Source organism: Rhinolophus ferrumequinum, chromosome 16 (genome assembly GCF_004115265.2).
Source record: "Rhinolophus ferrumequinum isolate MPI-CBG mRhiFer1 chromosome 16, mRhiFer1_v1.p, whole genome shotgun sequence".
In the NCBI taxonomy this organism is placed as follows: Eukaryota; Metazoa; Chordata; class Mammalia; order Chiroptera; family Rhinolophidae; genus Rhinolophus; species Rhinolophus ferrumequinum.
The window spans coordinates 13318149-13343318 of NC_046299.1; the positions used below are offsets into that span (position 1 = coordinate 13318149).

Here is a 25170-nt window from a genome sequence, read left to right on the forward strand (position 1 = left end):
ATTCTTAACAGCAGTCCGAACCAAGTTTTTGGTCTGGGGATCTAATTATGCATTCCTAAAATGCAGTTTTCTTTTGAAGTAGCTCAAGGCAAGGGGGGTAATATCAACTCTTCAACACCTAACCCTTACCTACCTCCCTGCATCCTTTCAACCTGTTATCCTCTTTATTACCTTCTGAAACTATTTTGAATAACACTGGCTAAAAAGGATCATGGGTAGGTGGGATTAATAACTAGGTTTTTCTCTTTCTGATTGTGCCATGTATTACATGCTTCTTTCAGTTTCCAATAAAGGGACTTTGTCAAATACTCAAATAAATGGAATAAGCTTAGAGTCGAATTATTTTAAATGTCAGTTAAAAAGTCTTTATATGTGTTATAAATATATTAAGAAATAATGCTAACAATGAATTGTTTTTCTAAGACCCGTATAAAAATTCCTTCCTTTAGGGAAGTGATTATTAAGGAGTGGGGTGGATAATATATGAGGCACACCCAGGGGAAATTTTCAAGCTACACATTCGCCTTTACAAATATTCTGATACATTATTTCTTTTTCTTTCCCTGGAATCAATGCTGTAGGGACCTACTGATTGTTGGGTGTCATATCCTTTTGTGTGTTAAGAATTGTTTTCAACTTATCAGTGAATGAAATGTTTCTAATTAGAATTCTACAAAAATGTAAGAAGACATTTTGTTTAAATTACATTATTTATTTTTAGATCATCCCTCTTAGTCCTGCATGCATTGTTAGCACAAAAAGTTGAACTTGATTACAACTTCCTTTGAGGAGATAGTAGGTACACAATTGCCACCTGAAAAGTTTCTTCACAGATGGCCCAAGAATTCCAGGCCTTGGTTAACACTGTCAGTAACCTACATAATGTTCAATAGAAAAATTTACCAATAATCCTTTGTTTAATGTAAACAAGGAAGGAGTCAAAACAGAGCATTACAGTAACACTGTTTTACAGGGCCCAGAAATATGATTATCTGTCATGTTTTAACACAGCATGTGTCATAATGACATTCATGTTTTGATTAATTGTACTACCCAAAATATAATTACCATATAATTTGCAATTTTATCACTTCAATGCAACTTCTGTCAATACCTATAAACTTCATAATTAAATGGTAATTGTATATTAATGCAATAATTTATGGAAATATGTTACCATGAATTACAAAGGAATTCCATGATTTGTGCCCCGTAAAATTAAGTGTAACAATCTTTACACCAGCAACAGTGTAAGCAAGCTAAGGATTTTGGTCCTTATATACAAATATATATATATATATATACATACATATACACATGTACACACAATAATGTACAATTAAACCAAAAAGCTATGAATCCACTCATAGCTTCCATATTGCACAGACAGATATATTATGAAAACATTACATAGTTATAATGTGAATACTACAATGATAATTGGCTAAGGACGAATTTGAGTTCTATCAAGTAAAGAATGTGGCTCATTACTAAAAATAAACCCAAAGACTATATTGTTAGAAAGTTTATAAACATTTAAATGTGCATACCTATTTATAGCAATGTGAAGCGAGGCTAAAAATTCAGTTTGGAATTTGCTTATGGCAATCAATTGTTAAGATGGTACTTTCTACCCCCACAGTGCATTTTAGTCACTGTTTTGCAAGTATTGAATCACGGAAATATTCAGCTTCTGAAAGACAGTAAGAAAAAGACTAACAATGTAGTACGATGTTTCACTAACAAATCCAACTCACTGTGAGAACTTCTGCTGGCTCTAGGTCTGAACTAAATAGGAAAGAAAGAAAGGAGGGAGGGAAGGACAGACGGGGGGACGAGGGAGGAAGGAACTTAGAAAAACAAAATATACCTTAAGCTTTAGCTGATTACAAATCAAAGTCATTATAATAATTTAGAAAAATAATTATGTTTTAAGAAGCAGCATAGACACACAAAAAGTTAAAGCTTTTCTGAGCTCGGTTTCATGGATTAGCTGTAAGGTCCCACTGTGAAATCAAAGATAAAATAGTATTTTATTTGGTTTGAGAGGTAACATCATTGCTATTACACCTACTGAAAACTAGGGAAACATTAAGAAATATCTAATATCTCGTAATGCCTTATTTTAACCACACTTATGTCCAAGTGGACTACAACTACATTGAAAACTGAACATGCTGCAGTGTTCCTTACACGGACTGCTCAATAAATACAGCAAACTTAATAATCCCACCATTAAAAATCATTTAAAGAAAATCACAACCTATCCCACTTTTGTTCTTCCACTGTTTTGCTTAATAAATTTCTTAGAGCTAAGAAATTTAGTCTTTGCAGACGTTTAGTCTTTGTGTTGTTTTAACAGTGGTAAGCATTCTCGAGCCAAAGATATTCATAATCTTGATATTTTTTCCTGAATAAATAGCAAAATCTAACTATAAAATAAATCAGAAAAACAAATATAACAAAATGAGCAGTAGGTGTAAAACACGCTTCTATGCACGTGCCACACACACTGGATATATGCAAGCACGCTGCATAAAAGGACTTCTCAGAAGGGACAGCAACAGTTCCTTTCAAGCTAGCAAATTTGATAGTCTGCTCCCCCAAATATGAGTAAATGGAAAGATAAAGTGCTGCCACTTAACGTTTCGACTAACAAAAAAAAAAAAAAGGAAAGGAAAGCTTAGAAGCAATATATTCGAGTGATAAGCATCACTTATAGGAAGAATAGAGTGGATCAGCAAACTCCATTTTGTAAACCCAGTCCCAGCATGCCGTGCGCAGACCACCCACCCACCCGCGTTCCTGCCTACACACCCATTCACACGCACACCCAACCTACGCATTCTTTAACATGTACACGGTACAGACTGGTTGTGTTGTGTTTTTTTTTTAAACTATCTTTAGAATCATTTAAAACAAAAGACTGAACAAAATGAACAAGTAATGTAAACATTAAGGAGCCCATTGCCGTTTTGATTGCTGACTAAGAGTTAGCAGTCCGTCAGGCCCCCATCAGTCCCCCATCATGCATTTCAAACAGGAAATCAAATTATAAAGCCATTTTATGAAACAATTTTCAGGGAGGGAGACAGACAGAAAAACAAAAGGTTCTCAACCCAATACATGTTAATTAGCTTAAGAAAATACTATTTTAGCAACCACTACCAATGGGGGGCTCGAATTCAACATTGTTGCAAAAATGACACGGTTTAAATATACTGGGACCCATGCGTGAAAATGAATCACTACCATGGCTATGTGCACAAGAGTAAAAGAACAGTTCTTTAAAAATATATATATATATTATATTAATCAAGAATTTCTTTTATCATATTAAATTGTTATTCTTAGAAAAGCTGAAGAGAGTTAATGGCGCTCTACACATTTTTATCTCCGACTATTAACTCAACTCATTTGATGGTCCCTGAATTGTATTTTTTTCTCAGTTAGTTTTTTTTTTCATATTTTTTGATAAGAATTCTGACCTTAAAAAGTTATAAAATTCGTTTGTTTTTTTGCTACTGATTAATCCAAAAGAATATAAGCATTTGAGTCCCAGAGAATGTCAAAATGCCTTGCTACCTAAAAGGATATTAAAATAACAGAAATATCATCGAAGTCATGACATCAGAAATTTTGCAGCTTTTCACACAGGCATTAGAAACGCTCATTTCCTGAAGTTCCTTTGATTGTATCCTGGATTCAAGGACGTGCAATTTTATATATAGAACCATTACGATGAAGCCAATGAAAACAACATCTTACAACATTTTACTGAAATTGTCCACTCAAGGGGTCCGTAATGGTTCTGTCCAGTTTACAGCAATACTTCACTTAAAAAGGCTTTTTATCCTCTCTTCACTGGGTGGAACTTTTTCGATGAAATTTACACAATTGTTCTGTTCCCTTAGATCCCTTAGTTACTTGAAAGATGCCATTTACGGTGTGGAGGAAGCGTGGTATTTCACAAATGCAATTGCCGCCAGCTCCTTACAGAACTCTTCCAACACAATCACACCCTCTAGCAACGTGATGTGGTCAATACTGCTAAGGGAGAAGCAGGCAACACATCAATTCAAGTTATCAGCAAACTGTTAAGTTTGGTTGGAATTTTTAGGTTAAAAAAAAAAAAAAGTAAAACACTGACTTACACAGGTCCTTCAGGTTCTAAAGCAAGTAACCGCTTTCTGACTAACAGAAGCTTGGGAGTAAAGTCTTGAATACGCTGGATTCTAACCATAAGGTCTCCAACAACCTGCATCACAGAGACAAAACGAACTCAGTTCCTGAAATCGACTACGTAGGGATTTTTGGGATAAAATAATATTCCATTTCCTATTACCAAATGAAGACTGTACCTTTCACTCTACCCATAACTATCGCTGACAAAGGACTCATATCTATTCCTTAAAATATAAATTACATATATCATTTAAGCGAATGAATTTTTTTCTCCACATTTTATAGTAAAATAATTACTTCTAAACAGTAGATATATAATATCTTTCATTATATGACACTAATTACATACGACAGGGAGATATTAATTGGACAGGTTTATCAAGCCTAGAGAATCTAACAAAACTAATAACTCACCCTGACGATTACAGAGAAGAGTGATCTACAGCCAGAAGCAAGGTTCACATAAGGATCCAAAAGGTACTCGTGTATGTGTGGATGAGGGAAGAGAGAAAGTCTAGATAACACCGAGGTTACTTGTAAATTTACATCATATGGCTATGGAGAGGTAAAAAACAAAAAGACATTGATGTTATTTATATGTATATACCTGAGCACTTAATTTACCATTTCAATTTGTCTTTTCAAGAAAGGAAAATCTACCATCTTATTCCTCCCGCCACATGCTCTTCTATAATGAAAATGCCTGTAACTAAATTAGCTCTCACCATCCTAGTCAAAGAGCATATAACTCCTCAAGTCTAAAACAAAAGCATGCATATAAACATATAGAAAAAATCCAAATGCTTACCACAGTCAGAATGTTTTATGCAGGCTTTTTAAATTAATGAAATAGTTCAAGAGGTTATCAAAACCCAACCAAGTGATGTATGTAATATTAATTACAAACAACAGAGGACACATTACATATAAGATCAAAGATAGAAGGGAATGTATTAAATACAGTAGAATAATTTTAGAAATGACATTCCTCATCTCTTAGATTATTCAACTACTACCAATTTCCAAAAGTGTATACATAGTAAAATAGTGTCATATACATCACAAAACCTTGTACACAGAATAAAAGTAGTCAGGGGCAGACATGACCAGCATGTGCCTCAAAGTGAAGGAGAAGATTCCAAATGGTGATTGCAGACAGGGGCCATCTCATTCACTGTAGGAACGAACGTTCACTCTCCCAAAATAACGGCAGATCTGTGGAGAGCTCCTTGTATGTATGTGCGTTTGTATGTAGGATCACAATTGTACTTGAATTCTGGTTTTTTATTTTTAATTTATTTATTCATCATAGAAAGTAACCTGAAAGTGCTTTACAGAGGATGTAAAAAATCAAAGCCGAAGGCACACTATACAAAAGAGTTATTAGTGCGGCAATAACTTTCAACAGAAATTTCTTGCCCCTTCAAGTCTCGTTCCAAGCAGCCAAAGGTAACCGAGTGTCTGAAACAAAACTGACTTCAGCAGGGAGGTGGAGAAGAACCCGGGTAACAGGATGAGTGAGAAACATGGTGCGGCACGGGGAAGGGAGAAGTGATCCCGGACCAAGTTAACATTAGCCATGGAAGCTGAATGCTTTACTCTCCTTCACTGAGCAGCTTTTGAACCCTTGATCATAATGAATACCAATTAAGAAGTGAATATTTGGCATTCAGAGGACAAATGCTTGAGCATGTGCCAGAAGGTATCAAATATACAAAAACTCAAGTCCTGTGTTGTAAGTTCAATTTAATCTTGCTTACTTACCACTAGATTCATGAACACAGATTTCATGAAAGAAAAACTATGCCTAAGTCACTCTTACTCAACATCTAGCCATAAGCAAGATAAGTGAAAGGAGATACTATTCTTATTAAAGAGCATATTCTCCTCCTACTTGATAATATTTGCAACAGAATAAAATGCCTTCTCCAAGACTCAATTCGTAAAAAACAGTGAATTCATATTATACTTTAGGCACAAAGGAAACACTTTTGCAGGTGCTTAAATGACTCAATCAAAAAATTTGGCTTTAAACCAAGACATAATACCACTCAAACTTTTATTTTCTCTATATGGTGTTTGTTACTTGATTTTCAATATTTGAACAAGAATCTATGTCTTTGGTTGTTTAAGAAACTGAAGGCTGACATGGATTATTTTTTAATGTTGTGAAACTGAAAATACATTTCAGCTAGATAGAAACTGTGCCACCATACTCTGAAATGGTCCCTACTTCACATTGGTAATAACTTGAAAACAAGCTGGCATTTTGGGGGTTGGTTAATAGTAAGTGTTTACATCTATTATTTTGGATCCCTTTATTTTGTACTTTATACAGTATTCACCTGAAATGAAAGCTAACCAGATTTTTCTGACATGTCAGATGGACTTGGCCCATTTTTGACTGAGCTCATACTAAATGTAAGGTCTGAATTTTAAGACAATAAACCTCGACTTAAAAGCATACTGTCACCAGCAAACTTTCAACCTTTCTACTAAAGGCCAAATATGCAGACACTCAAAATAATAAGATTTAAGTTAAATTTTTAAAAATCTCAACCACTTGACAGTCAGTCTCTGAAATGTCTAATAATAACCTGCATTTAACAGATTTTGTATGTTTTAAAGTATTTTGAATTACTTTTTTCATTTAATTCTTACAAGCAAATTTAAGTAAGAGGTCAGGGCAAGTAAGATCAACTTCATTTTAACAATAAGAAAATGTGACAAGTGGCTAAGTTAGTTGCCCAAGTTCAAACTCGTCACAGTCAGGTTAGGGACAAGAACCTGGCCTCTTACAGTTTTCCTGGTGTTCTTTACATTCTACTATGTAGCTTAGCATTTTACTCTTTTTAAAATCCCCCCAGTTACAAACAATACTAAACGTTTGCATTATGAAGTATTTTTTAAAAATTAACACTTTGACAACAAAATAGTGTCATGAATACTTGATGTCATAACTTCTCAATTATAAGCAGAAATTAACTACTTTATTAATTATTCATAATCAACATTTAATCCCAGCCTGGTTATCGTGACCCTATCAGGGGCACATACTAAGAAACTACAAAGCAAACATCGTCCTCAGCAAAAACATTTGGAAAAGAAATAAGATTAAATGAAACCAAGCCTGCTTGGAACACCAGAATGCATGACGATTATCTTTTGAGATCTGACTATAGAATGTTCTTACCAAAAAAGGCTTGGAAAATGAAGGGTTTTAAAGACAACAGGCTACGCTCCACAGCTCACTGATGTCACATGAACTGAAACTAAGGGTTCCTCACTTATAGTGTAATACTAGAAATCTGTTTTGCCTATCATTCAGGGTTACAGGAAGAGTGACTGTGACACTGTGTATGAATGAGGGCTGCACTGTGGAGTGCTTTCTGGTGAAATAAGACGCATTTTAAGCATTTCAGAATATTCTGTCTCCAAATGTATCCTTTTGTGTCAGCACTCTACAAACTAAGGAAAAAATGCTCAAGTGTGATAACGATTCCAAGAGGATCTTTCAATCCATTTAGAAACTACTTTTTAAAAGTTAGATTCCATTTTAGTGTTTTGGGGCAAGACGTCTAAAGATTACTGCCGTGATACAGATTGTTAATGTCTCTTGCGTGTTAGCTCAATCAGATCCAAACTAAGTGTAGCAAACCAGCACAAAAAAACCCAATAAATGATGGGCCCTGCACCCCAGGAGGTTACACAGCCATGATGTATAGAGCATAATACCTACAATAGCTGGATTTAAATGCTTTGGTTGTTAAGTATAAAACAAATGAACAAACAACTAAACACCAGAAATACAGCTCATGTTATTAAAAGAGTAAAAGAAAAAAAGATTTCCTCTATCTCTTTACTGATTACTGTCAGCAACAGTCCTGACTGAAGTCTGCCCTGGTGAAATATTTCTTAAATTATAATTTCTTTATTTGGCTTTCTGGTTATTGAATACAGCCAGCTTACATCGTAAATTTCTTTTATAACCCCCTATGCTCACATAAATATTTAACTCAAAATGCTAAAAAAGAACAAGTACTTTAATATACAATTTTAAATTCATTCCAAATTGGTTAACTCAATTTCTATGTTAAGACAAATATTATGCCAGGTTCTTTTATTTCGAGTGTATGTCCCAGTGTGTAAAGCATTTCAGAGCTCCATCATCACTTTATTTGTCAATGAGAGAGGGAGGGAGGGAGGAAGGAAGGGAGAGATTCTATAATCCCAAATTCATATCTCCTGACAGGCAGTGAAATGCACACAGCAACATACCAGCTGATGGTGATTTCTGTCTACCCTGCAATAAGTAAATTTACCCTTTTTATTTCACCTCCCCCAATGAAAATAAGTATCATTCACAAGTTCCTTGTTTGAAGCAGCAGCTTCATCTAACACTGTCCTGTAATATTAACGAGACCAGCGTGTTCAAGATTAAATTTCAAATGACATTTAAGGTCTTCTAAATTGACCTTTACAAGGTTGGCTCTATCTGTATCTGTACTAACTGTAATAACTAAAAGGCTCTCTAAGTCAATAAAAGGAAAGCACTCTAATCACCTCCAAAACACGTTAAAGATATTAAGTCAATGGCCTACAATGAGAAGTAAAATATTCAATTCTGTAAAAGCTGTCAGACCAAATAAATGCTTTTAACATAACAAATGCATCAGACACCCACCAGTTGTTGGCAATCAAGCTTTACAAAAATGTCATCTAGTGGAAAGACTAAAAAAAAATAAAACAAAATTACCTTATTGATCTAAATTAAGACTTGAGATGAACCCATAAGGAAAGGTAACAAAATAATATGAAAATCAGTATTTTACAACTTATTACCTGATCAAGAATTCTTCCCATTCTGTCAAATAAAACTTTCAAAAAATGACCTTCAAAGAAAGCTGCTTCTAAATTGCACTTTTCCAATGCTTTTGGAGACCCAGGCCACTCCCATCTTAAGCAGATAGCACAGTAGTCCCGGAACTAGGGGAAAAGCATTCAGATCATTAGAGAAGAACTAATGAAAAACAAATTGAGGTGAAATAAAAATGATTTCCTCAAACAGGCATATAAACATCCATTTGACTGCGGAATGTCTGCTATGTGTGAGGTGCCATGGCAGGGGGAAGAAGAGAGAACTCAGATAACACCCTACCTAGAGGCACAAAGTAAGACTGTAACCACCAGCACCAATATATGTTGATTTAAAAAAAGGTGTAATTTCAGTTTATCAAAGTACCACTTTAACCACTGTGCTTATGCTCCTTCCTTTAGAGGAATTTAACCCTTTACTTGTTTGCATTATATATTTAGAGAATATTTAAAAAGCCAAGTAAGCCCTAGCCACATTTTCAAGGCCATTCTCAGATGCTACCTGTAATAGATGAACAGATACATCTCATCTGAGAAGAAAAGCTCAGTTTCCTATGACGTCTTTGTAGTGGGCATGTTGTTCTGATAGGACAGGTAAAACAGGGTTGCTCAAAGTGTGGTCCGCAAAGCGCTACCATCACAATGAGATGGTGCAGAAACTGCGAGTAGGAATGTAGAACCTGTTGTTGCAATTTAACTGAGTAAATTTTATGTCTGTTGACTCTAATAAGACAATCAGGGCTTGTCATTTGGGTTTATTCTTTTCATTTTTCTAGCAATTCATTTTTATTATATTTTACAAAAGTGCTGGTGTGTGACAGATCAGAAATAATAAGAAAATGGTCCTTCACTACACAGAGTTTATCACTGGGATAAACAATATGAATTTTTACAAGTACAAGAATATCTCATGTAATAATAAATTTTTAAAGTCTTCCCCGATATGTAATTTACTTGATTGAAATGAAAGAAATTTAGAGCAGTTTTCTTCCATATTCTTTCCCTTTTCAGATTCTCCTTATTTGATAAAGCAAAACTATTCTGATTTGCAAATTACCTCATATTTTGCAAATTACCTGATATTAAAACAAAACATATTCTCACCATGAAGTTCTAACTTCAACTTTTAAAAGAAAATCATATTTAAAATGATTAAAAAAAAAACCACCTTCTTCAATATATTGTGCGTTTTCAACTATTTGGCTTTTAGTAGACAATTATCTTTATGAAACCACATCCTAATACTTAGTAAAGCATTTTCACATTAACAATTCTGAAATTCTGACCTGGAAAGTAATAGTTAAATTTTTTTCTATCCTTTTTGTTTGCTTTCTAATATTTCTGAAATAACCACAACTGCATTTGTAATCAGAAAATGGAAATGAAACTTTACAGAAAGAATAAAAGCAATTTAAAAATCCAGTTGGTACTACTGAGACTTTTACTGCCTTTTATTGTTACATGAGGAGCACGTTTGCTAATTGTTCATGTGCTAATGTGGACTTGAATTCAGGCTTGAAGTATTATGCATTAACTCTAGACATATGCAAATTAATTATACATAATAGCACATATAAATCCAAAGGATTTAGATGAAAACCAAATATACATTTTTCTGATTTGAGACATTTCAAAATTTGGAATTATGTAAAATGCAAAAAACTTTCGAGAGAAAAGACTGAGAGAAGGCCATTTAATCTAATAACTAAGAGGAGAGTTTTGAGAAAGTAGTTCCAGTGAGATAGAAAGCTAGAATGCAGGGGACAAAGAAGTGAGCAAGAGTGTGATGGAATAGACAGCTGTCGGGGAAGAATAGTGGTGGACAGGAAAGGATAAGAGCTGGGGACTGGGAGAGGCGTGGGGGTAGGCAGAATCGGTTCAAGATCATGTTTTGGATCAGTAGGAGACAGGATTTGGAGCACAAAAAGGGAAGAAATGGTGGGGGAGGGAGGGAGAGCCAGGGGAGCATAAAGAAGTCATGAGATAAAAGATACAGTCAGGGAAATGCACAGCAAGGTCACTTGCAGAAAGTTACAATAGCAAGACTGGAGTTCAGGTCTTGCAGGGAAAGGCAAACCTTTGGAGAAATGACAAGGCATCTGTGTGCATTATTAGATTTCATTTCAAAAAATGAGTTACTGGACTTACCTGCCTATGAGCATCTCGGAGGTAGGTGTCATATCCAGTGCCCTCAACATGGTAGGATGATTTGGCTTCATCCGGTACGAGACAGAGAAAACTTAAATGAAAAATGCCATGGTCAGTAACATAAATACTCTCACGATTCAGTATCTTTATATGTATTAATATATCTAGTGATATCTCCAGTTTAATAAAGTATTAATACAAGTGGAAACTTAAAAAATAAAATTATATGTTAAGTACCTATTTTAAATCAGTCTTACAATTCACTTATTAAATACACTTTCATTATTTTAAAGGGTTTATTAAAAAATTACTCATTCTACTTAAAGTAGAAGTAAGCCTAAAATGACTTTTCTTTTTACATTACAGCACAATAACAGATTGCCATATCTGTTAATCTTAGGAAACTCTCTTTTAAGTAATTGAATTTAAGATTTTATGTGCCTGAATTTTGCATCTTGAGCCTTATGGAATTTTCTCTAAAGCCATCTGCCTGGACTAGGCATATCAATAACAGCATTGCAAACAAAGGAAGAAAAAGAAGGAAATTTCACTTTTTTTAAAAAAAAAGTCACTTTAAAAAAAAAGTAAAAACAAACTAACAAAAAGAAGAACCTTATGCTTAGCATATACAACAAGTACATGTCTAATAAGTACAATTTATCAAACTGGAAATTCTCAATGTTGCTCCAATTGGGAATTACTTAAAATTATTTATATGTAAAAAAGTAGGGTGGCTTTAACCACTGTTACTTGTTTTTATTTCTATATTAAGTAGAGCCTTTCCCTTTTGCTATTGATTATTGCCCCTAGGCTCTTACTACATAAGCATGACAAAAGCTGACATAATCTTTAGATTAAATAGAGGAAGATTGATTTCACCATATATCTTTGTAACAATCTAAGAGCAGAGCTATTATATATAGGTTATAAACACAAGTAAAGAGATGTAAGTCAAATTTATATAGTAACTCACCTATTTACAATTTTATGGACTTCAGTTTTCCCATCATTTTTGGGGTGGTCTGGAGTAGTGGGAGGTGAAGAACTAAGCCACTCTTGGTTTGACAAAGTGTTATCTGGTGCAATGTCAGTAAATAATGGATCTTCTTCCAGATCTCTAGGTTTAATTTAATGATGTACAAAAAAACATTTTATTATATTTTCTAAACAATTTATTATACATGTTCTTAGAAATAATTTTGTTCTTACATAATTTTATTAATAAAAAAATTAAGAAAAAATGTATTTATATTTTATAGAGAAGTTGACATTTTATATTAACATCTAACTCAAGAATATAGTGATTTTGTTGGGTTTGATGAATAGGTAATACCACTGTAATTTAAAGGGACAGTAATATCAAGACATCTAAATTTTATTTTTAAAAGCTTTTAAACTTAAGAGATTTTTTTATATAAGGGAGAGAAATAAGAGAGAAAATTATGATTCTATATACAATGCTAAACTCAGAGTTGGACAGAAACTTACACTGCTCCTGCTATCAATCCATTCTCCACCACATCTTTATCTTCTGGGCACACAGGTTTATATTCTGTGTAATTTCTTTCTTCAAGATTTCTTAGGACCAAGTTGTAAAGAATGTGTTCATTGGGTTTTTGTAAAAGGTGTTCAAACATCCTTAATGTCATGATGCTTATCTGAAACCAAAAACGATAAAGGCTAACTGAAAAATATCTTTAAATAAATTATTATCCTTGCCATCCTGGAAGTCATGCTTTCAATTTTTAGAGGCACATAATAGAGGCTGATATTCCAAACATCACAAGGACACTACAATAAATTTCAGTCAAATTCTAAGTCATCCCATAGCTTACCTCATCAGATATATGATCACAATGTTCAATTAGCCTGTGTCTTAAAGGGTGTCTGCTAATTTCTGCCAGAGTTTCTGGTTCTCGCTGTTCTCCGAGGATAAAAAACACCATTTCTTGAAGCAAAACGTCAGAGGTTACTTGCCGAACAATGCGATGAAGCAGAGCAGTTGATGTCAGAATGCCCATCTCAGAACTGGCATAACAAACAGGTAATCAGTGGACAAAAATAACATGAACACAATGATTTTTTTTTTTTTAAATTAAGAGGCCACTCACGTTTGCATTAACTGCGGTTCCATAACACCAATAAAAAATCTTTCATGAACGGCTTTGGCAAGAGCAACAGCAGCAGTCTAGAATGTAGTACAAGCATCATTATCTTTTTTTTAATGGAAAAGAGATTAATTTGTATCATCAATAAATCAGTTTGCATTCTCCATCTGAATTAATATAGAAAACAAACTTGCCTATTGACCATTTTGTTGATGGTATACAAACCTAGATAAGATGTTAGTCATTAAGTTCTTTACGTTTTATCTAAATTTCCAAGAGCAAGACAATCAGGATAAAACTCTTATCCCAATCACCTTATGGTATGAACATCTTCCCAAAGAGAAGAAATGGAGGAAGGCCAAAGTTATTTTGTGCGGGTTGTACTATAATACTTAAAGAAATATAAAGACAGAGCTTGAATTTTAACTTATTCGAGTTAACATACACACACACTTTTTTATTTGGTTCTATTTATTTTACTAAGTGTGCTATCCTAAGACAATTAAGATATACTTGGGGATATAAACTGAGGATTCAAATTTCACTTAATAGACATTTACATTTTTAAATGATCAATAAACAAAAATATTCAAACCTTTTGTGCTTCCTTTATGAGTTGATCACAATAATCAAACCAGGAAAGAAATGAAATTAAGGCTCGTTTTCCTGGAAATGCTGAAGCATCTTCTTTATGACTATATGAGTCCAAGCTGCAGGACACAGAAGAAATGCTAAGTTCAAAGTCATCCAAAAGCATTAATTCAATTCAGTACATATGAAGGCACGTGAATGAACTTACATAGTATGATATATTTACGCAGGCAATGCTTCAGGACTACCAGAAGAGGGTTTTATAAAAGAAAGCCAAACATAAAACCTTTTAAAGTTGTAAACAATTTTTACTCATTACGTGGCAATATAGAGTCTAAATAAGAAGAGAGCTGCAGCAGAAAGACCATTTAGACAGCACCTCATACTTCTGCCATAAACATGACCGAGTAACAGAAATGAAGTTGGAGATTCTCCGCACTGGGATAGAAGAGAAAGGAGATAAAGGAGGATCTGCAGAAAGAACTGACTGGCCTGCTTCTCTTCTTGCCTTAAAATACACGACAGTAGTAAAGTTAACAAGGGGGTCTGCCCTACAGATGTTGACAGAACACAGGGTGGAAAAACAACAAATAAGAACCAAAGAAGGGTTAAAAGTACACAGAAAACCAGTAACAGGTTATTATGTCAAAATATTACAACTGTTTATAAATGGTAGGATTGTGGGTAATTTTACTTATGCTGCTTTATACATTTTAGTAACTTATAAATGTTCTGCAATAAGCATATTTTCCGATCAAAATGGGGGGGTGGGGACAATTAAGGGGGTAAAAGGGTGAAAGAACGAGGTAGGAGAGATTCTACACAAACACAAACAGGTCATCAAACATACGAGACTGCCCTAGGGGCCGTGGAACTTATTTATAAAAAAGGATATCACTTTTCAAAGGATTTAAAAAAACGAAAAAACAGATAAAGTTATAGGTCTTAGTTGATCACTAGAATGGTCAAAGGAGAAGTAGCTTAACTTTAACAGCTGGGTTATTCCCACGCCAACTCATTACCACTAATTGATAACAAATTTAAAACAAGCCTCAAAAAAAAAAATAATAATCCCATTTAATCACTAGTAATGTTACATTTTTCAAAATCAAAGATTTCTATCTTTGCAAACCAGAAAAGGACTTAAACGTGTAGGTGAAAGAAGTCATTTTTATGGAAGAAAACAAGTAATGGCTGGTTCTTACCCCCAGTTAATTGCTTCCACTGTTTCAATATCTAAGGGGTCCACTGATTGAGGTAGGGCCTTGTACAGGGAGGCCAGTCTGTCTGTCAGCAGCTCACACAAGCACGTGCTCTGTGTGAGGCACTTGGCAGCCGCTGGCTCTGGCAAACTCACTAGCAGCATCAAGCCCTCGCAGGCTTTCACAGCTATTCGGCCATCCTGAAGGGAAAAAACACACACCCCCTTCAATTCTCGAATTAGATATACGATGAGTTGTTTGGAAAAATTGAACTTAAAAAGATTTAACGTTTCACGCTAATATAAGAACAGATTTTTTTTTTCTATTTTAAATGCATATAACTGATCATATTAGGGGGAAAAAATTAAAGAGGACGACTCACAGGACTTCTTGTAAGATTTAACAGAGAATTCACTAAATTGTAATCCTGGTTTAGACGAACAACTGTGGCCTCTGGCAGTGAAGTGACACTGAGATTATCCAAGCTTGCGGACAGGACATCTGTCTGATGCGGAGGCTCATCTTCGAACTCCGTTTGCTCCACCCCAGCGGCACCGGACAGTTCCTCTGGCCGACAGGGCTGTCCTGTATCTGCTGATAAGGAATCCTGACCTTTTAATGTGTCTTCTGAAGTCACATTTGGTACTCCTTTGGAAGCCAGTGACTTCAACTTATTCTGCAAAGGAATACATGTTTTGTAAGATTCCGATCAAAAACCTTGTAAAACAGAAATCGTATTTCAATAGATTTTTCTGTAACATTCAATGTCTAGCCAACATAGCAATACATATGTGTTGTGACAAATGAAGACACTCATACTTTAACAAACTGTGTTTTAGATATTTTAAAATTGCAGAAGTGTTTGACAATCTTGACACTATGTATAAAATGTTTTACACTGACCATAAGCAGTGAAGAATATTGGTGATAACTATTTGACTACTGAAAACAACTGATGTTAGTGGAAAAGAAAAGAAAAAAGATTTTTGAGGTTTCAATTGCAGTTAATTGTTTTCTCATCACTGGGCTAAGAATATGTAGCCTCAATGTTGGCTCTCCTAAGATCAGCTTTCTAAAATGATTTTTCTAAGTTTTTCCCTATATTTCTGCTTTATAAAAAGAATTCAATACTCTGACGACATTTTTATTAGTGTTTTTGAAGATAAAAGTTAAGATGAGCTTGATATGTTTGTTGACCCCTTCCTCCCCCCTACCCCCACCATACACACACCCAAACACAAAGAGAATCTTAACTGGAGCAGATTATCAGTTTCAAGGCAATAGTATCTTGTTTTCCCTTTGAACATAAAAGCAAAAACACACCACCCACACAAGTTTGATTTCACCATAAATCAGCTCCTCCACAGGGCCTTCCACAGTTTTTTACCCACCATAGAAGTGCATTAAATGCTAAATGAATTCAAAGTTTACTTCCCGAGTTATATTATAGTTATTATAAATCACTTTTATTACTGTTAAAAGTGTAGTTTAGGCCAATCTTCTTGAGAAATTGAGCTCACAGTACGTAGATTAAAACAATTCTATGGAACTAAATGAATACTCCAAACAACTTCCCAATTTCCTATAAAATCAATTGCATATCATAGTCTTTATGAATGTAAAACATTTTATTCCGTCAAAATACTAATAACGCTGTTGGGAGTGGTATCTCAGATAAGAACGGGCAGAGGAAGATAATCTTAGAATAGCACTCACTCCTTAAACAAATGTTTCTCATAGTGTGACTCAAGACTGTTGTTATCACGGTCTTCTGCGGGGCTTGATAAAAATGCAGGTTCTTGGGTCCCAACCAGACCTAAATGGGACCATCTGGAGGTGGAGCCAAGGAATCTGCATTTTTAAGAAGCTCCTTAGGTTATAAGAAACTGCTGCCTTCACTCTTGCATTCTGGTTCTTACTGAAACTGTTTCCTTTCTACTTTGGGGATTTCATGGGTACCCACAGCACATTTGTACACTAACCCCGAGTTGCAGATCTTGCTCATTATCTCCATCAGGATATCATGATGACTCAAAGCATCCAGAACTAAAATTACCAGCTTTACCTCAAAATAAGCTCCCCCAGAGCTCCCTTCTTTCCATTAGTGGCAGCCTTACTGGCTCAGGAGTTCAAGCATTCTTTACCCTTCCTCCCGCTTCCCACACAAGACCACACTGAGTCTACCTCTAGGGTCTCCTGAACATAATCACTTTATTCCAACCCAACGCTTCCAACTTAGAGTCCCTGTTACTTCATGGCTGGGTTTCTCCATCAGTTTCCAAGTTAGTTTCCCTGCTTTTCTCTCTCCGCAAAGGAACCCACTGTACGAGATGCTGCCACCAATTTATTGGCACAGGCACCATCTGTAATATCATCCCTGGTTAAAAATCTTCAGTGGCTGCCCGACAACTAACTGTAGGTACGCACAAATCCCTCATCCTGCCATTCAAAGCCTTTGCCAGTTCCTGGTCTATCTGCCCAGGCCCTTCTCCTACCACACATCCTAACTATCCTGTTTCCTGAACACTCCATAAACTTTTCTGTCTTCATTCTTTTACTCATGTTCACCCATTCTTATCTGAACATTGGGCAAGGCTCTTATCAAAGATAACCTCTTATCAAAGATAACCTCTTTCCTGATGACCTAGAGCAGACGGAATCTCTTCATCCTGTGAACACTTAAACGTGCATCTATTTTGTGTCTTTCTTATGAGACCCACCTTACTTTACCTTAGATTATGTACCGTATCTGAATATTAGTCTTACCTTCGTCACTGACTATAAACTCCTTTAGGGCAAAGACAGTTAAGTGCATATGCACTTAACCCACAGTAGATGCACATATTAGTGAACATAAAACTAATATAGATTAGATTTCAGGGGATACATGCCGGAGAACCGCAAAGTACTTTTGTGACTATCCATACTTACAAGTGAGTGGTAAAGCTGCATTTCTCTAAAGGTTCATTCATTCAGTAAGTGTCAATTAAACAGTTATCACGCATTGTGCTAGATACTAGAGAGGCTGTGGGGACCCAGAGATTCATGGGACAGAGTCCTCGTCCTCAAGTAGCTTACGGACCCGCAGGAGAAAATAAAATGTGTATAAGTAATCATACCAGGGAGACTGTAATAACGGACATTAAAAGCATATGAATAGTCAATTCTCATAACAATTTAAATATAAGCATATTTTGAAGATTAAGAAGTATACTATACCTCCAGAAAAAAATTGACCAAATAGGGATCTTCTTTCAGTTTTGCACATACAATACAGAGAAACTGAATTTCTTCATTTTCCGTTGGTGTTGCAAGGACTTCACCACATAGTCGAATTAATTTCTGTCAAAAAAATTTTTAAAAATGTTTTAAGTTAGGTTATTTTTTACAAGTATGTAAATAGCCACCCTTTTATCTTAAGGATATTTAAAATACCTTACATCATTCAGGTAGAACACTATTTACAATCACCTATATCAAAATAAATTCACTAGTAAATTTTTCAAATACGTGACTCCAAAAACAATGAATGAGATATGTATATAGAAAACTCTCCTTGAGATGTCATGGAGGTAAGTTCAGGAAAAATTAATGTATAAAATTTTAAAAGAGAAATATAAAGACATGCAGTACATTTAATGCAGTGTCATGAATAATGAAAGCTCAAGTATTTTCTAATTTGCATGTTATTATTAGACTAATTTCCTTTACTATGTTTACTCTTAAGAAAATCATATAAAACTATGTCTATACCAAAAGAAATTGAACCAAATAATTTTCTGTGAGGGGAACAAAATACCTGCACTGGCCTGTGCACGTTAATGTGTGGAAGCAGTGGCTGCTTAATTCTTCCCAGAAGTTTAGTGTAGAACACCAGGACCTGCTGTTTCATTCCCGGCGGACACTGAGGATGGCAAAGGAGGACGGCAAACAGGAAAATAACAGACAATACAAACACATTTACTCAAAAGCTTAAAAAAATAGGACAATGTATATAAACGTATTCCATTCCTAACAGTCAATGCAATCACCCCAGAATAAAATTCTCAATCACATATTAATGACTGGAATTCTGGAAATAAAATTACATCGGGGACTATAATATAGCATGTGGGGCCATAGGCGGATGTAATTATAAACAGCATGGTGGTTAACACGCTGCTGAGATTACAGTTTGGTTTAGGCAATGACAACCTGTTCATAGTTAAATGCTAAGGTCAGGTGAAACTATTATAGTAAACTCGTTGGCCACGGCAAAGCCAGCATCTTGTTACTTACACTAACGGTAGGTAATCAATAACTTTCCATCATATAAATGCAGGAGTAAACAAAGACTTCTAACACAGAAATGTAAATAAAAAGATTCCTAAGGTACAAACTGCTATTCTAAAAATGCTGTTTTAAATTAGTTACAAAATTATTTACATTATGATTATTATATGCAATTAACATTTAATAAAGAAATTTTTATACCATGCCAGTTGTTTTAAGCATTTGCTGAAAAGTGAGTAAACCTGATGACTACCTGTATATTAAGAGAGTATGAATCAACATTATGTGTTCTATAATTAACCTACTTATACTGCCTCACATTTAAAATACAGTCACACAATGAGTAGTATTTCCACAGCACCCCCTAGGCATGCATCTGGAAATAGTATAAACTATAATTTTAAGCATATTTTTTAAAATAGCAAATACCTTGCACTATTCAGATTACCTATGTCAAAGTAAATTTACTAATAGTACACTTACTAACATTTGCTCAAAAATTAATATTTACTCATTGTAATGTTATACAATCCCTCCCCACAGGACAGGAAGAAAGAAGGCGGGCGGGGGGAAAGACCTGCAGGGTCTTAGGGAGATGGACTGCCTAGAAAATATAAACCGAATGAATTGAATTAAAATAAACTGATATTATAGATTCATTAAAAGGCAATTATCTGTAATACTACTATGCATAACTCTATTTGGTATTGAAGCATGTCTATTAGTTGGGGTTGTTTTTTTTTGAGTTTGATTTTTCACATATGTTATCGAAATGCACAGAACAAAACCACCGATTTTTTAGAGTTGAGGAGGCCACTTGGTGATCACCTCCTTGTTTTTAAAGAGGAAGATTAACCAGAGAGACTTGCTGGAGGCCACGGTGTGTTAGTGACCAAGCCAGGCCTCCTGACCTGAACCCACACTTCCTCCCCTTCCCTCACAGCAGCACATCGTTGGGACCCTGTCTTCATAAGTATTGAAAGTTTGGTGGTACGGAATATTATTTATGTAATACCAGCTTTGCAAAGATTTCTCAAGATTCATTAGGCTTAAAAACTTGAATTGTCTCCACTTATCAGCAGGGTCAATGTCAGAATAATCAGTGACATTTTCTTCCCGGATCATGAAAAACAATTCCTATTTTTGTACCCCAATTTTCACTGGGTTCCTTCTTATTTCCTTTGATTCTGAGCTCATGCACTTGAGTTTATTTTCATAAATGTTTACACTAATTCTAGGCAGCTTACTAAGTAACAGTTGTCTAGAGCATTTGGGAGCTTTCCTCTATGGAAAGTTAAAAATAAGCTGCGCTTTTTTTTTTGTCATAATACTGACTTAAATCCTATCATACTTAATACATACCTCTGTAATTAAATTTAGTACTCGGCAGCTTGTTTATCTCTAAGACACTAATGCATGTATTACAGGCCCCAAAACGTGACGCGGATTGGGAACTTACGTCAGCTTTCCCCAAGGTATATAATGTTTCCAAGATCTTGTGATGAAGCAAATACTCCATACATGGCCCCGTCTCTCCCGATTCTCGTTCTTTCTCTTCTTGTACCAATATATCTAACATCTGTTCCAGATGAGATGGAATATTTGTATCTGTGACTGGAGCTTTGTCATCTAAACCAGAAAAGACATTCATCAAACATTTTTAAACTGCATTACTCGCACCTAAAATACTCTTTATGTTTCCCTATTCCTATTCAAACTGAGGGAAATCTGAACTACAAACTTAAGTGAGGTTTATACTTATGGTGTAATTACCTTTGTTAGAATTTATATGCAGCTTTTGCCATCTGATTCGAAAAATGAATCAATATTCTGAAATATATTCTATAGGCTAATTTTCATGCATAATAATTTACAAGTAAGAGCCATTTTTGGGCGAAATGGAAACATGATCTGGAAAAGTACATGTAATATCAGAATTTTGTACGCACTTGTAATTTAAAAATTTTTTTCAATTAACCAGCTCAGAAAGTCTGAATTTTAAGTATCTTTATATAGAAACAGGTTGGCCTTGAACGTGAAGCTGAATAACCTAGAAAACGTGGCGAGGACAGGTCCTGGTTTTCATTGCTACTGCATTACTTCTTGACATTGGGAAGTCAGACACTTAATGCCTCTAATTCACCTCCATATATGAAAACATGAGGAGCCCAAAGAAAAATGCTCTATGAAAAATTCCTGACATCTCCTCTCATTGACAGATAGCTATTCCCAAACTCGAGGCTATTTCTCAGGAGAACTTTTATTAAATATTACAGATTTTTAAAAATAAAATTTCATTGATACTTTTTACGTATGACAATTGGACTCAAAAATCACATGGCTTTATCAGCCTATCCTTATTGTACAAAGCTTACATTACTCTTAATAAAATGTGAGGTTTCATACAATGTTTACATGCAAAATACATTCAGAAATGCCAAGAAAATACATTCAGAAATGCCAAGTTCTTATTTCATCTCTACTGTCCTTTACTTATTACTTCTATAGTTTGTATTAATACAACACAATCCTGGTATGCTATGTATTTGATGACACGTCACTTTGTTTATATATACACACATGCATGTATTTAAACACAGAAAGAGAAAACCATAATACTAAGCCTTATGGAGAAAACAATGGAAAGACAAAAGTCTCCGTTGTCTCCTAAGAGGACTTATGTATCAAATTTGCTATAGTATAGCAAGTTGTTAAAAGAATGAGATCTGGAGTTAGACAATTTAATTCAAATCCACTTTTATCTGTATGATTTTGGTAAACTATTTAAACGTCAGTCACCAACACCTGTAAAATCGAGCTAATCAAAATCAGTAAGTGCTGTTGTATGATTTCAATGAAATAATGTGTGTGAAGCCCAGGGCCTTAGCACATAAGTGGTAAGATTCAAGAAATGTTAACTTATGCTGCCTCATTGCATGTTCTTCTAAAATGAGCAGCCTAATGCTAATAAAAAATAATTTGTATGTGTATTTGAAATTTATTTTTAAAAATGTTTTTTCCCCTATAATAGCAGACTTCATATAAATACTCTAGGAAAGACTGAGTGTTCAAGCATGGTTTGATTACAGTTATTTATGAAGAAAAACAACCAGAAAGGCTTTTTAAATTGAGAAATAAATGAACTGGAAATTTGATGTGACAGGACTAAAATCCTAGCTCGTAAGCTATATTTAGACCTCCGTGCCTTTGCACAGACTATTCCTTCTACCTGAAATGCCTTTGCACTCCTTATCTGCCTCGTAAAGTCCTACCCATTCCTTCAAAACCCAGGTGGGACTCTGCCTCCTCCTGTCTCTCTTCTTTGTTCCCTTTCTCTGCCTGACACAGACTTATTCATCCCCTACTTTATTGTAGTGTACGCAATTGTTTCTGCTGCCAGACTCAAAATAAAAAACATTAGTTGAAGCAATATCTTAAAGGCTTTCCTTCAAAGCATTTTCTTACAGCCACGGAGGTGCAAAAAATTCACAAGGGCTAAGAGCAGTTATTTGAAAAAGTTTTCTCTCAAGAAACTTTTCTGCAGATCTGCTGTCTCAACATCCAAACAAAGTTAGAAATTACATTTTTAAATTTACAAGTATATATATGTAAATCAGACTATACATACACATATATACATAGTCTGAAAGTTATTCATTGCACAAGTAGAAAGGGTTTTTTTCTTTTAAAGATGAATCACCCGTGACCCCATCAGCTTGCCAATCAACCATTATCATGTTTTTCGTATTTCCTTTCAGTTAAGTGACACACGCCCAATCTGCATATCCACTAGTATTTACCTACACATCCCTCCAGGGAGCCCATTAGTGCTATGTAGGATTGCCCTCTTTCAGAGGTTGCCAAACTTTGCCCACGGGACAAATCCAGCCTTGCCACCTGTTTTTATAAATAAAGTTGTACTGGAACAAAGGAATGTTTTTTTTTTTTTTTTTTTTTTTTACGTATTATTGATGGTTGCTTTTGCACTAAAGCAACAGAACTGAGTAGCTGCAACAGAGACCATGGCCTACAAGGCCTAAAATATTGACTATCTGGCCCTTTACAGAAAAAGTTAGCCAACCCTTGACCTAATTTATTCACATTCCCCCATATTCAGTCTCCATCCTTCCTAGTCACTGAGAAAAATAGAAGCAACCAGAAGATAACTTCTGAAGACTCCCTATACCACATCTACACCTTCGTGCATTTATACCCATATGTTCTGCTTTCTATCTTACGTTTACGGATGAACTACTGTCCACACACCTATTTAAGATTAAGCCCACACCTGTGCACTAGATGCCCCCCCCCGCCTTGCCTACTTACCGCTACTGCTCAGAAATTACCCTGTCTGACTCTTGTACTCACCTTTCCCTCTCTACTAGATCATTCCTATCAAATAATAAATTGCAATATTCTCCACCTTTAAAAAAAAATAACGCTCTTTTGAGGCCATATCTCCCTCCAGCTGCTGCTCCATTGCTCTGCTCCCCTTTACACTAACACTCCTCAAGAAAGCCATCTATCCAGCTTCTAACTCCCTTTTCTCAGGGTTGCCTTCTACCTCACTGGCAAAAGCAAGGTTTCCTTTGTTATTGTTCTCATCTTCCTAACTTCTAAACATGGAGCCCAAGGGCTCAGTTCCCGAACATCTTCTCTCTTTCATTTAGACTTACTCCCTAGATAATCGCATCCAGTCTCATGGCTTTAAACCCTCCTTACGTGTGATGACTCTTAATTTCATAGCTCTAGTTTAGACCGCTACCCAGAACAGCAGATGCCTATTTCCAGCTGTCTACTTGGCATACCGAACTGGACAGATAATGGGAGTCTCAAACTTAATACGTCGAAGTCTCTTACAAACCTGCTCCTCCTGCAGTCTCTTCCCCATTCTCAGTAAGTGGCCCATCTATTTTTCCAACTGCCAAAGCTGAAAACTTGGGAGTTATCCTTGACTCTTATTCTGTCACGCCCAATATCCACTCCATCAACAAAGTTCCTTTCAAAATATACCCAGAATACAGTCACCTCTTAGCACCTCCACCGTGGTCTAAGCCACCATCACCTGTCAAATCACTGCAACAGTCCCCTACCTGTTCTGCCAGCTTCACCTCGGCATCCCTTCAAACTGAATTTTCACAGAAGCCAAAGTGATCCCTTTAAAACAGATTTTGTTACATCTCTACTCAAAATCATCTAACGGCTTCCCACCTTAGAGTAAAAGCCAAAGCCCTGCCAATGGCTTCCAAGGCCCTGTGTGACTCTGTACCCCCACCTGTCATGTCCTACCACTTTTCTCCTTGGTCACTTTCGCTCTAGCTAGGCTGGCTTCCTCGTAGTTCTAAGAATATGCCTAGCATGCTGCATGATCCAGCCTCAGGGATTGTGTACTTGGTCCTCTTCCTGGAACTTTCCCCCCAGATGCCCCCAGACTTGCTTCCTCTCTCCCTCAGACTTTGGCTCAGAAGTCACCTCAGGCAATGAGGTTTTCTCTAGCCTATAACAGCCAACTACCTTCCACGCCTGAGCATACACGTCTACCCCCCTTAGCCTGCTTCATTTTCTCCTTCACACTTATCATCTGACACACTATATGTATGTGTCTACTTATTGATTGCTCCCTCCAATCAATATATTAGTTCTGTTATGGATTTTGTCTGTGTGATTGTTCTATCCCCCAGTTCCTAGAATAATGCCTACACATAGCAGGTGCTCAATAGATAAACATTTCTAAGGAATCTAAATGAGGAATTAAAAGTAAAATGAATTGTTTATCAATTTAAACATAA

At 35.5% G+C, this 25170-nt stretch overlaps 1 protein-coding gene across 3 annotated transcripts in view; it reads right to left on the bottom strand.

Annotated features, from left to right (window-relative positions):
• Window positions 1-3692: 3692 nt before the first annotated feature.
• Window positions 3693-25170, bottom strand: part of FHIP2A (FHF complex subunit HOOK interacting protein 2A) — a 28526-nt gene continuing 7048 nt past the window's right edge. For 2 of the 3 annotated variants that reach the window (XM_033130064.1, XM_033130066.1), the window contains exons 3-17: window positions 20841-21010; window positions 18909-19013; window positions 18329-18451; window positions 15492-15785; window positions 15113-15309; window positions 13912-14026; window positions 13320-13396; window positions 13044-13236; window positions 12697-12866; window positions 12182-12325; window positions 11209-11299; window positions 9028-9171; window positions 4600-4740; window positions 4155-4258; window positions 3693-4050 (exon numbers count right to left, since the gene is read on the bottom strand). In XM_033130064.1, the coding sequence (XP_032985955.1) occupies window positions 3942-4050; window positions 4155-4258; window positions 4600-4740; window positions 9028-9171; window positions 11209-11299; window positions 12182-12325; window positions 12697-12866; window positions 13044-13236; window positions 13320-13396; window positions 13912-14026; window positions 15113-15309; window positions 15492-15785; window positions 18329-18451; window positions 18909-19013; window positions 20841-21010 (2177 nt within the window). In that variant the 3' untranslated portion in view covers window positions 3693-3941. The remainder of the gene's footprint in view (window positions 4051-4154; window positions 4259-4599; window positions 4741-9027; window positions 9172-11208; window positions 11300-12181; window positions 12326-12696; window positions 12867-13043; window positions 13237-13319; window positions 13397-13911; window positions 14027-15112; window positions 15310-15491; window positions 15786-18328; window positions 18452-18908; window positions 19014-20840; window positions 21011-25170) is intronic. The other variant, XM_033130065.1, reaches the window with a different exon arrangement.